General features: G+C 52.6%; 2 protein-coding genes and 1 pseudogene across 2 annotated transcripts in view; all 3 read left to right on the forward strand.

The window, feature by feature from the left end:
- Positions 1-12211, forward strand: part of LOC149370244 (uncharacterized) — a 125044-nt gene that overhangs the window by 83206 nt on the left and 29627 nt on the right. The gene's annotated exons all lie outside the window — the stretch shown is intronic.
- Positions 551-2793, forward strand: LOC149370249 (uncharacterized; annotated as a pseudogene).
- Positions 2872-5562, forward strand: LOC149370250 (uncharacterized). The gene is made up of 3 exons (XM_089567625.1): positions 2872-3562; positions 4466-4478; positions 5524-5562. Exons 1-3 carry the CDS (start codon positions 2931-2933, stop codon positions 5560-5562), a joined length of 684 nt encoding a protein of 227 aa, XP_089423751.1. The 5' UTR covers positions 2872-2930.

Consider the following 12211-nt stretch of genomic DNA (forward strand, 5'->3'; position numbering starts at 1 on the left):
CTGCAGCGGCGACACCAAAGGCGACAGAAAGATGGGCGCTCCTAATGAGACCGCGCGCATCCACATATCTCCCTGGGGCCCGCTCAACGACGAAGCCCCCCTTCCTTAGCCCGAAGAAAGGAGGGGGGAAGGGGGAATCAACACACATGGCGCATGCTAGCCCTCTACAATATTATGGCAGCATTACACTGCCATCCGTTCACATAAAGCCTCGGCCGCACGTCTAGACGTATGTCGTACCACTAATACCCCTGTCAGATTTGGCAGAAGACGCCGGTCGAAGACAACGCTCCTATAATAGGATGTTAACTGATGTGCCGCGAGCTCGCTCGCGCATGCTGTTTCCACCGTGTGCACCGCAATCGAAGCGATCGCAATACAAAAAGTTCCGATAAAGCAGTGCAACATGGGTCGGGGCAGTTGTTTGAGTATACCTATAATTTGTATAATCTCCCATGCCATGATCTCATTTCGGCTGAATCGACGGCAGAAAATGTAAACAATTGATAGGGCGCGCGGTTCGCTGCGCGAGAAACAACACTCTGAGGATATTCTCGGCTGCGCACTCCACCGCGATCAAATCGATAGCAGTGCAGAACGTTTCGATAAAGGAGTGCAACGTTGCTCGGGGTGGTTATTTGAGTAACTGAATCTCCCATTCCATGGTCCCATTTCGGACGAAGCCAAGGCAGAAAACGCACGCGCTGTTTACTGCGCGCCAAAGGGCACGAACGAGACCGGCCGTGCGTTGGGAGCGCTACCGAGCCGGCGTATGTCGGAGCACGAGTGACGTCACGCACGGCGCCGGCTACTGCGCATTCTTCGCTTCTCCTCCTGCGTCTCCTTTTCTTTCTCCGTTTGCGTCATCGTTTGACGTTCGCCGCAAGCGCGTGTTTATCGCGGAGGCCGGATCTGGGGCGCCGCCATTTTGGGGAGGTGGCGCCGTCTATGTTCTGTTCTTGTCCCTAGCGCCATGCTGGTATGCGCGCGCGCATTTGTGCTGCGCCCACGGTGCAGTACGGTGTTCACGGTGCAGCACGGGTCGCAAATTGGTGTTTCGGAGCTTCTGATTTTATTGCGAAGCAATACTACTTTCGCTACCACCTCAGCCCGTGCCGTGCCGCGGCCGCGTAGCCACGCTTGACCTTTCGCGTGACCTCGCTGGGTGACGTCATACCATCTGTGTAAAAACGGGGCCCCATCCAATGCCACCTAGAACTGCCCCATCTCACGCCGTCGCCTTGGGCGGCGCATAGCCACGGCCTGACTCCCGCTCCTCTCACCAGGGGCGCTGCGCGCTATGTGACGTCATACCATCTGCTTAAAAACGGGGCCCCATCTCACGCCGTTGCTAGGGTGGCTAGACTACCGTTGCCTTGCGCGGCGCATAGCCACGGTCGTGACCTGACTCCCTCACCTCTCACCAGGGGCGCTGCGCGCTATGTGACGTCATATTGCCTTGCGCGGCGCATAGCCACGGCCGCGGCCTGACTGCGTTCTTCTCGTCAAGCCCATGAGATGCCGCCTCCAGCCTATACGCTTCGGCAGGTTGCAAAGAGAAAGCATCAGCGAGCTACGGAGACAGAAGAATAACGAGAAGAACGGCTTTCCAAGCGACGAGCTCAAGATGCAGCCAGGCGAAAAAAACGCTCAGCGTCTTCGGCAGCAGAATCAACGGCAGAAGCAAGTGAGGAAGTTATACGTTTGGCCGACAGTGTTGAATGTGCATCTCGTTCCAGCACTACTATAGTTCGGGACGTCGGAACGCAGCCAGACGGGAGCGACGTGCCCAAGAAACTCCGGAACAGCGGCAGCAGCAGCGACTCGAGAAGGAACGTGCGTATCGAGAGAGGCAGAATGAAAAGCGAAGAAAACGGCATGCTGAAGAAACACCCGAGCAACGAGAGGAACGTTTGAAGAAAACACGAGAAAAATCGCTCGCCCAAGCTACCCGGACTCAAATCGATGAAAGTGTTGTGGCACAGCGCCGTGAAGAACGTGCAAGGAGAGTGAAGGAGTTTGAAGCGGCAACACGTGAATTCAATAGACGCTTTACCAACAATCCGTTTGGCTATGCATGTTCGGTGTGGCACAGAGACAAACTTAGGCCGGTGAGTTCCCTCATGTTTCCTACATTGCTTATGGCTTTCCCGCATTGGAATGAGGAGGATGTGCTGTGGTGTGCAATACATGCAAGAGTATTACCTTAGAGATGAAAAGATTCCTCTGTACAGTGTTTCAAATGGGTACAAATACCCACCGATGCCAGAAGGGCTACCGCGCTTGAATCCGGTTGCAGAACGGCTTCTGTCGTCATTCTTGTCTGTGCGTGTTTAACCATGCCAAACATAGCAGAAACATAGCACTGCCAAGAGTATCACCATAGCCTTACTAGCATAAGCATAACCAGAGCATCACCACAAGGGGTACAATAGAACCACGTATTGCTTCGCAATTACCACGCTTAACCAAGCTAAGCCACAGCCAATTTTTTTACGCTTGCGATAGTTGTTGGTGCAGCCAACAACAGCGCAGTGGTATCCTGATGACCTCGGCTCACGATTCATGTTCACAGTCAGTGTCATAACACGTACCTCGCCACCCGCGCATCGCATACCGAGAGGAGAGATGGAGGAGAAGCGGCGGCGGCGCGCGCTCTCGTCGGTTCGTCGCTAGCCTTGTTTCGACTTTCGCTGCAGCGGGGTCACGCAGATGGAGCGCGTTGCCATAGCAACAGCCGCGCGCCGCCGCCAGGAAGCAGGACCGTCGCCGCGGAGCAGCGGAGCGCGTACTCGCGCCGTTTCGCGCTCTCGCCAGATGTGGAGAGAGAAAGCGGGAGGGAAAGAGGGGATAAAAAAACCGGCACGCTCGGCGAAGCCGTTGCACATGGTTGCACGGCCGCTCGAGATCGAGCGGCCGTGGCAGTTGCTATGCCGTCTGAGAAAGAGAGGGAAAAGCTGCGTCGGCTTGCCGCAGCCAGGAAACGACAGCGGCTGCTAGAGACAGACGAAGAACGTGAACAGCGGCGTGCGAAACGGCGCGCTCAAGACGCCGCTAGACGAGCGCGTGTTGCTTCTCGAGAAGAAACCGTGTCTGATGGCGATGCCGCGTGCGAGCTTCTGTCCGCCTTACTAAGTCAAGATTCGACATCAACAGGTGGGGAATCACAGAGTGAACGGCGGAATGCAACCAAGCGACGACGACGTGCCCAGGAGACTGCTGAAGAGCGGGAGAAACGGCTTGAAAAGGAACGACCTCGCCGTGCTGCCCGACAACCGAAGGAAAACGAGGTCCGGAGAAAACGGCGTGCAGAAGAGACTGAAGAAGAGCGAGCCGCACGTTTGAAGAAGAGAAGGGATAAATCTTTGCCTGCAGCCGGGATGACCGTGCAGACTGGCGACGTGGAAGACCAACGCCGTTCAGAATGCACAAGAGTTGGCGAATTTGACTCAGCTACTCGTGAATGTCATCGACGTTTCACGAATAACCCTTTCGGGAGTGTGTGCTCAGTGTGGGGTCGCCTATGGCATAAAGACTGCTTAACACCGGTAAGCGAGCTCATGTATCCTACTCTTCACTTATACCCCTGTCAAGCGGGCAAATTAAGTGCACTTACGGAGAGTGTCACTCACTGTAAGTACACTTTGCCACATCTAAACGACTCAGGTGGAGTGTCACTTGCGGAAGAGTGCACTCCGCTGGGAGTGCGTTCACGGACCACACTTAGAGGGCTGAGGGCGTGCCCTCGCCAGCAGCGACTTCAAAGGCAAAATATGTATAGTGCATAAAAAGTACTTGCAACTTTATTTTACATGCTATAACACTGTTTTCAGAGAAAAATTCGTTATAGCTACAAGCGAAGCAACAAAACAAGGAAACGTGATCACTTGCTACATCGCTGCCCGTCGCCATCTTGTTTGTTGCCGCAATTCTGGATAGTCTTGGCTTTTCTTGTATTTCTATTTTTTCATCGTTAAAGGGGCACCGCGATGATTTCCTCAGTACCAGTTAATATCATTAAATAGATTCGCCATGCTTTCCAGAGACCGGAGCAAAAAGAATTATTGAAATCGGAGCACGCAAACGAAAGTTATTCCACTCTGAAAATTCAAAATGAAAAGCTCAGGCTAAAACGCATTTCACTCGCCCATATCACTCACCCAGTACTATAGTGAACTAGAATACTATCACTATACCCAGTACCGAGATTGGGCGCTTCCAATCAGAACCGCGCCTAGCGCACACAGCGGAAGCGTGCATGCAGTTGCTTTGTTGGGGCTGTAGACAGCCGCGCATTTTGACGGCGTCTTCCCCCCGTGTACGCGGCGCCGTAGTCAGGGCAGGGGTGACTAATAACAAAGGAAGCTCCCCGAAGTTTCTTTTTTGTCGGACTGGAAGGCTGTCAGCAGTAGCCCCCCTCCTCCCCAAACACGACTCCCATCTCTTGTCCGGTCTTTCTCTTCAGAATTTTGGGCAAGGTGTGTCGGCTGGCTTTTTTTTCGCTGTCGCCTTGGTATGGTCACGGCCGGTCTCGACGCGCGCGCTTTCTGGTTTGAGCCAACGTTTTTTGAACAGCGCTGGCTGCCACGAAGGTTTGAAGTGGAATGGAAAGTGTCGCCCCTAGCTGTATTCTTGTTAGTTTTTGTTCGCTTTCCCTGCTTCTTTCCAGTTTTTGTGGCATCCGAAAAGCTTTCAGTACTCAGAGACGTAATATTTTGGATCCATTTCGCAAGTACAAAGGAACAATATGCAAACTGGGCGCCCAACCGATGAGAAAGGCCGCGCCCTATCTGGATGCCACCTCATTTCCGCTGCCGCAAATGGCCGCCGCGTTGCGACACCATCGACTCGAAACGAGCATTTCTGGAGAAGATTAAAATATCAAATATTATGATTTCGGTGATCTTATTGCGCGTTCAGGACTCACAATGTCCCTTACTCTGCATACAAAGAATAAAGACCCCATGCTTTATCTACGTCGCAGGGCACCTTTAAAGGGACACTGAGGAGAAATTGAAGTTGACTTGCATCGACAGAATACCAGTTCCTGATTACAAAAACGCCATTCATACTGTCAACAAACCTCTTGTAACGTAGAAAAGAGCAAGAACCAAAATACGGGTATCGCCGCCACAGGCCAAACTCGCAAGTACAAGCTTCATGACGTCATAGGACAAAACAGTGTTGCTAGAACCAATAGTTCTAGCAACACTAGGACACGAGAAGTCACGAATCACTGAGGCGCAGCAAATGCATGCGCAAATCTCCTTGACGTCGCCAGATGGCGCCACGTACCCGACAGCTACGCGCGCTCCTGCAGAGCCGGGACCAATCAGCGTCTGCTGACAGCGGTATGCGGGCTCCCGGTATGCCGCTAACGGTAACAAGGTACTACTATAGGGCCGGAAGGAAACGCGGGAGCGCGTGGCCTGTGGCTAATTTTGGTACAGCGCGCGCCGTCTAGCACCGTCCGCGATAAGCTGCTGATGTGTGCACTGGGTTTATGGCTTCTTCCCTATGCAGCCTTTGCTCGACTTGTCGCGTTTGGCAATCCCCGTCTAGCACCGGCATGGCCCCAGCCACATCACTTTGAATCCGACGTCATGACTCCGGTCCCGGCGAGCAGGATGACGGTGTGGTTTTTGCTCTTAACGACCGCGTTACCTCTCAATGCGTTGATAAAGCTTCGGCTGCCCAGTGAGTTCGGTTATGAACGTGCAAGTGATATCTTGGGCGCGATTACGAGTTTTTGTCTCAATTTTGAGACTCTGACGTCAAAATGACGACACCGCGAGTTGTTGACGGCGGAATCAACCAATTAGCAGCGAGGTTGTGGTGTCTAATAGTAGGGTTCCACCCAGGAAGCATTTAGTTGCGCAATAAGGGACCGTATGCTAAAGTTTTTCTATAAACACGCCGTTAATAATTTGAAGAATGTTTTATTTCGCTAACAAACTATGTTTCAAACTCAACGACATGAAGCAAAAGAAGCGTCCTCAATTTTGCAATTAAGTTTGCTCTTCAGTAACTTTTGCTGCCGCGAGGGTGCGCTGACGCTGGGAAAGCGTCGGTAGCGGCGGCTAGGTGGCGTGAGCTGTCGCCTGATTCAACGGACTCAGCCTTATCCCTCCACGCACATATTCAGCCATCGTAAACATGGCAGCCACAAAAAAAATCAGCTGATTCGACGGCTGTCCTCTTTTTTCACACATTACGCAGAATCAAAGTACTGCGCAGACGTCTTAAGTGCGCGGAAAAATCTGGTTAAAGGCAGTGATTGCTACGGGTCTGCCGAGAACAATTTGGAAGGAGCGCTTGGCTCGAAAACCGGCGAAGGCAGCTAGTTCACACTGGCGAGTTGCAATCGTCGCGCTAGTATTCTAGGCGACCGATTTCGGTCAATTAGTTACGGTTTGCGAAGCACATGTAAAGCGGGGAGGGAGCGTAATAAATCGATTTAAGCCTGTCGCGCGACCTCCGCGACTCGCCAGTGTGAACTCACCTTGCTGCTATCGATGGCAAATGTGCTCCAAGGGCGATGCGTGATTATATTTATTTTTGTTCAGAAAATACCGGGCGACCATGAATAATCACACTGCAGCAACTGCCAACATACGGAAGCAGACCGGTGCAGCTGATGGGAGCTTGCAATCTCACAGCGGGAATTAAGAGCCGGCACGCCCGGTCACTGCGGCAACAATCACTCTTCCGCCTCGTAACCAACTCATGCCGCCCGCTTCGGGTTAAGCACTTGATATTCGTTTTGGTGTTCTTGCCGTTCCGTTCGGATGATGCTCGGATGACGCCGCCGGGGATACTGCGGTGGCGAAAGTTTATGCGAAGGAAGTCCACCTTCGCCGCCGCCTTGTCTTGAGGGGTCTCGCCGGAAAGCGCGCACCTTCTGCGACTTAACTTTGACAGTGGTCTCCGCAACTCACCGCAAACACTTGCACAGTCGGTTGGGCTACGCCGACGTTTACTTCATTTCCTACGGTGTCTTGAAACCCACCGGCGGCGAAGGCGCTAACAGGCACTTGCCGCTCCACTGACCGCGCACTCACCCGCACACCTCCAAGTTCAACGGCGAGTTCGTCGCACAGCCATTATGCTCCTTCCTATGTCAAAACGTCGAAACAACTCGTCCGGCACGTCAAAACCGTCTTCATGCACCCTCTTACACCGCTGCTCGCGCGGCCACCGGCCATGTAAACAACCGCCATTTTCTGTCTCGAGCGGTTTGAGACCACTCGTTCCAGTCGCAAGAAATCGTCTCAATCGGCTCGCATAATTAGGTGAGCAACGTCAACACTTTTGGCACACTTATGACGTCGGCCGGTGATGCAAAAAACCAATATGGCCGCTGGTCACGACCGACCAATAGGAACGGGGCAAATGAGACACTTTTTGAGACGCTTTCCGATTGAGACGATTTTGAGCGACTCGTAATCGCGCCCCTGCTTCGGCAGGATGTTCAAGGCTCAGGTCAATTTTTCTTGTGTGTATGCGTGAAAAAAAATGCGACATTTTTAGTTAAACGTTCTGAAATCTCGCCGAGGCTATGGCGGATGCCGCATTGGAGGGCTCTTTTTAATTTAGACCACTTAGGTTTCTTTAACGTGCGCTTGCATTGCACAGCCCACGGGCGGTTTCTTATTTCGCCTTAATTGATATACGACCTCCACACTGCCTGGATCGAGATCCCGACATTGGAATTAGAAGCCAGTTGTCAAAGCCACTGAGGTGCCGTAAAAAAAAAAGTTTCCCAATTTAATTTAGTTGTTTTTATACACTCTTAATGGTCATAAACTACTGCACAAATGAAATTGCACAAGCAAGTGAATTGCACAAATGAAATTTTGCTAAAATATATGTGATGCAAAAAATTAGCCCCACACATCCCGCCGAAGCGGCTGTAACTCGCACGTTCATGACAGAGCTCATTCGGCTGTCTAATGACCGAGAGATAACGCGGTCGTCAAAAAAAAGAGAAACCAGCAACGTCATCTCGCGCGCCCAGATCGTGGAGAGTGTCGGTATCGAGGCAACACGGCTAGCGCCATGCTGGAGCTAGACGGGGATTGCCAAACCGCGGCAAGTCAAAGGAAGGGTGCACTTCTAGGCACTATAGCTGTACAAAGGGCGGCTGGGGAAAAAGCCACCAACCCAGTGCACACATCAGCAGCTTATCGCGGATGCTGCTAGACCGCGCGCGCTGTACCAAAATTAGCCACCGGCCACGCGCTCCCGTGTTCGCGTTTCATTCCGGCCCGATAGTACACGGTATGCTAAAGGTGTCTATTTGCGAGAACTTCGTTGACGACTTCGAGAACGAGATCCATCGTAACGCTGGCTAAACGCCGGTGCAAACGTAAACGAAGCGACGGCCGCAATAGCCGATAGATGCCTTCAACGTGCGGCTGGTGGTAGCTTTCTTTTCGGCTGCTGCTGGGCCGCACTGCTGGCCGCCAGAAATCACGGAGTCTGCGTTACGTCCTGTGCGCGTCATTTTTCACGTCACTTAGTCCTGTGTCGTCATAGGAGAATCCCAAGTTTGACTCAGAGCGGCGGAAAAAACTTTTTCAACTTCGAATCCAAATTTTCTTAGAAATAAATGCATCTTTCGCTGCCGGCCAAGTGGCAACAAAGCCATGAAATGCCGAACTATCGGATTTTGCTATACAAAAATTATTAATAGAGCTCTCCTCAGTGTCCCTTCAAAAACTGTTTAACCTCGTTTTATTTGCGCTAACACCTTAAGCAATCAATTATTATGAGCCCTTTTTCTTTTCCATCCACCTCTTCAGAAATTCCGCTCATTTTCTGACGCCATTTTTTTTTTTTTTTACAACGAGTGCACTGCTTTCCCGTTTAGCACCGCGTAGTCCAAAGCTCGTAAGTGCACTTAACTTGTGCGCTTGACAGGGGTATTAGCCTATCCTGAATGGGACGATGAGACTGTACGAAATGCTACCCTATGCAGAACGTGTGGAGCAAGTCCCAGAGAGCAAAAGGTACCGTTGTACAGTGCTTCTAACGGGTACCGTTACCCCCCGTTGCCACCAGGTTTGCCACCTCTAAATCTTGTGGCTGAACGACTGCTTACCACGCATCCCGTTCGTCCAGATCAGGCGGTTGATGAATTGGAAGAGCGGACAGTTTGGTATCAAAGGCCCAATCGTTATTGTTGAAGTAGACACAGATGCAATGCTCAAACAACTGCCTAGAAACACTGATGACCAGCGTTCTGTCTTTGTAAACATAAAGAGACGCCTGTTTACCAAGGCAGTGCATTTAGCGGGTGAAGCTTCACGAGAGAAGCTGCTGCCTTGGGTTGAGGTCCTCGAGAATTGTCCGTTGTACAGACACTACGGCATAAAGACTGACGCAGCCAGGCTAGGCCGTCGACAGGCAAGGCGCAATACCCATGCATGATCATTCGCCATCGTGTCTGTGACCGCATGAATGTCGTGTTTAGAAACAAGAGTGAAATTGGAAAACCCAGAACAGGTAAAGGATATGATCGAACGAGACATGGGGTTTATGAACGGTGTCCCAAATACCATGCAGTATTGGCATACGCGCAAAGCTCAGCTCTTTACCATGATACGCCAGCTAGGAAAAGCAACAGTCTTCGTGACGCTGTCGGCATCCGAGGTGCTCTGGCCAGACCTCTTGAACTGACGACTAAACATTATACCATTACACCTTCTGAAATGGACATTGACGCTGAGGAGATGAAGAGACACTATGCTGCGACATTGGTTAACGAAGATCCAGCAACATGTGCGGTATACTTTGAACACATGGTTCGAGTGATCGTTTCCATCTTGTCAAACAAGCGTGTAAGCCCTTTCAAGCCAGACCATGTCGTGGAGTATTTCAAACGGATTGAAGTTCAACACAGAGGAAGTGCGCATGCCCACCTTCTGCTGTGGTTACACGATGCGCCACCCAACGAAGAGGTCGGGCGCACAAGGGCGATGGAAGCATTAGAAGCGCCGAGCCTGCATGATGATTCGTACACTTGCCCCCCCCCCCCCCCCCCCCGCCCCGTCGCCCGAGAGTATGCGAGAGGTCGATAAGTGTGAGGGGGAAAGCCGCTGCTGGTTGGGATTGGTCTGGCCACGGCATGGAGGAAAAAAAAAATGCTGGGGTTTAGCTTTGGCTAAACCTGGTAGGTTGCGTTAGCATGCATAGCGTTCCATTCGGGATCATCACCGGTTGTGGACGATTCGGTTTCGATAGAGGCGCGGTGCGCACGTCTAGCAGCGTCTCGAGCGCGCCGCTTAGCAAGGCGCTGTTCGCGTTCTTTATCTGTCTCCGAAGCCCGTTGTCGTTTCCTGGCTTCGTCAAGCCGACGTAGCCTCCCTTTCTGTGTATCAAGCGGCATAACGACGGAGCCGTTGTTGTTGCGACTGAGAGAAGGATGAAAAGGAAAGTGCACGGGCCTGCCAACTGGCTCCAGCCGAGCCACCACCGCTGCCACGTGCAGATATAGAGGAGTTCAAAGATAAGATAAGAGAAACAGAAGACAAGCGCGTCGCAACAGCGTCCGCCGGAGCGGTCGCTGGAAAAACAGAAACGGCCAAAGCCGCCGCGACGGAGCCGGCAAGCGAGCGAATGCATTTAACCCCCCCCCCCCCCCCCCCCCCCCAGCTGGCGAGAGCGCGGCGAGGGCAGCGGCCGCGCCTCGCGCCGCCCTTCAAGGTCAACCGTGCCTCAGGCCGCCCCGACGCGAAGGGCCGAAACCTGGCGTAATATTGCTTATGCAATAATAATAATAATAAAAAAAGCGAGCGCGTGACGTCGTGCTTTGTCCTAGATTTTTTTTTTTTTCCCCTCCATGGTCGCGTCGGTAGGCACGGCTTTAGCACGGCGCTCTACTACGCGCTACTGCAGCTGCTGCTTCGCCGCTGGCGAGGAGAGGCGCTGCCGTCGCCGCTCTCTCGCCAGCTGTGGAGTGTGGGGGAGGAGGAGATTATAATGCGCTCGCTTGCCTTGCCGGAGCAGTTGCTATGCAGCCTGATAAAGAGAAGGAGCGGCTACGTCGGCTTGATGAAGCAAGGAAACGTAAACGGGCCACGGAGACAAATGAAGAACGTGAACAGCGCCTCGCTAAACGACGTGCTCAGGACGCTGCTAGACGAGCGCGTCGTGCTTCTCTCGAAACCGAGTCGTCTGCAACCGGTGATGGTCCTGAATGGAATGCTATGGACGCTCTGCATAGTGGAGACTCCATATCGACGTGTTCGCTCAGTCGTCAAGAACGACGGAATGCAACCAGGCGACAACGACGTGCTCAGGAAACGGAAGAAGAACGACAGCAACGTATTGAAAAGGAGCGTATTGGTCGTATTGCTCGACGAGCAAAGCGTAACGAGACCGGGAAGAACCGACGTGCACAGGAGACGCTAGAAGAACGCGCTGCACGTTTGAAGAAGAGACGGGAGAGGTCCCTCGCGAAAGCTGGACTGACTGTGCAGACTGGTGATGTAGGAGAACAGAGACGTTCTGACTATGCAAGAAGAGTTGGAGAGTTCGATTCGGCTACGCGGGAATTCCATCGACGCTTCACGAACAACCCTTCTGGGACTGTGTGCGATCGTCAGTGGCATAAAGAATGTGCGGTAAGCGAGCTCATGTATCCTACTCATCTAGCTTATCCAGAATGGGGCGATGATACTGTAGAACGTGTCGGGCGAGTCTCAGAGAGCAAAAGGTGCCGCTTTACAGTGCGCTTTTTAGTGAACGTCCATGCTCCGATGTAGCGCAGAAACGCAACGCCACACAACGAAAAAGCGAAACCGAATTCCGTCACGCTGCCTCCTAGTTTTTATTGCGAAAGCAATACTACGCCTGGTGTCGCCTCTTCGCGGTACCGCAGCTACAGTGCTCTAGAGTATTGCCTACCCTTCACGGTCGGTGGTTGGTCATGTGACTACTGACGTCATACCAGAGCGAGAGATGGGGCACCAGTCGGCTCTTCAGTGCGCCGCAGCTAGAACTTCGCAGCCGGTCGACCACCTGCGAACGACGGCAAGCGATTGACGTCATACAAGTTGCAAGAGATTGCAGGCCTTGCTGCGGTGATGGATGTGTTGCAGCGTGTGGTATGACGTCATCCACAGACATCCAGGCGCTATCGGGTGTAGAGAAAAGTGGCGCCTGCTTCCCGGTTCTTCGGTATAGCTATGGAAGACTTCGGATGCGA

The sequence above is a fragment of the Amblyomma mixtum genome, chromosome 1, assembly GCF_055824585.1.
Source record: "Amblyomma mixtum isolate Tamu chromosome 1, ASM5582458v1, whole genome shotgun sequence".
Lineage (NCBI taxonomy): Eukaryota > Metazoa > Arthropoda > Arachnida > Ixodida > Ixodidae > Amblyomma > Amblyomma mixtum.

Coding starts and splice junctions, on each gene's coding strand:
- LOC149370250 (XM_089567625.1), top strand. CDS start 2,931: ATGCCGTCTGAGAAAGAGAGGGAAAAGCTGCGTCGGCTTGCCGCAGCC.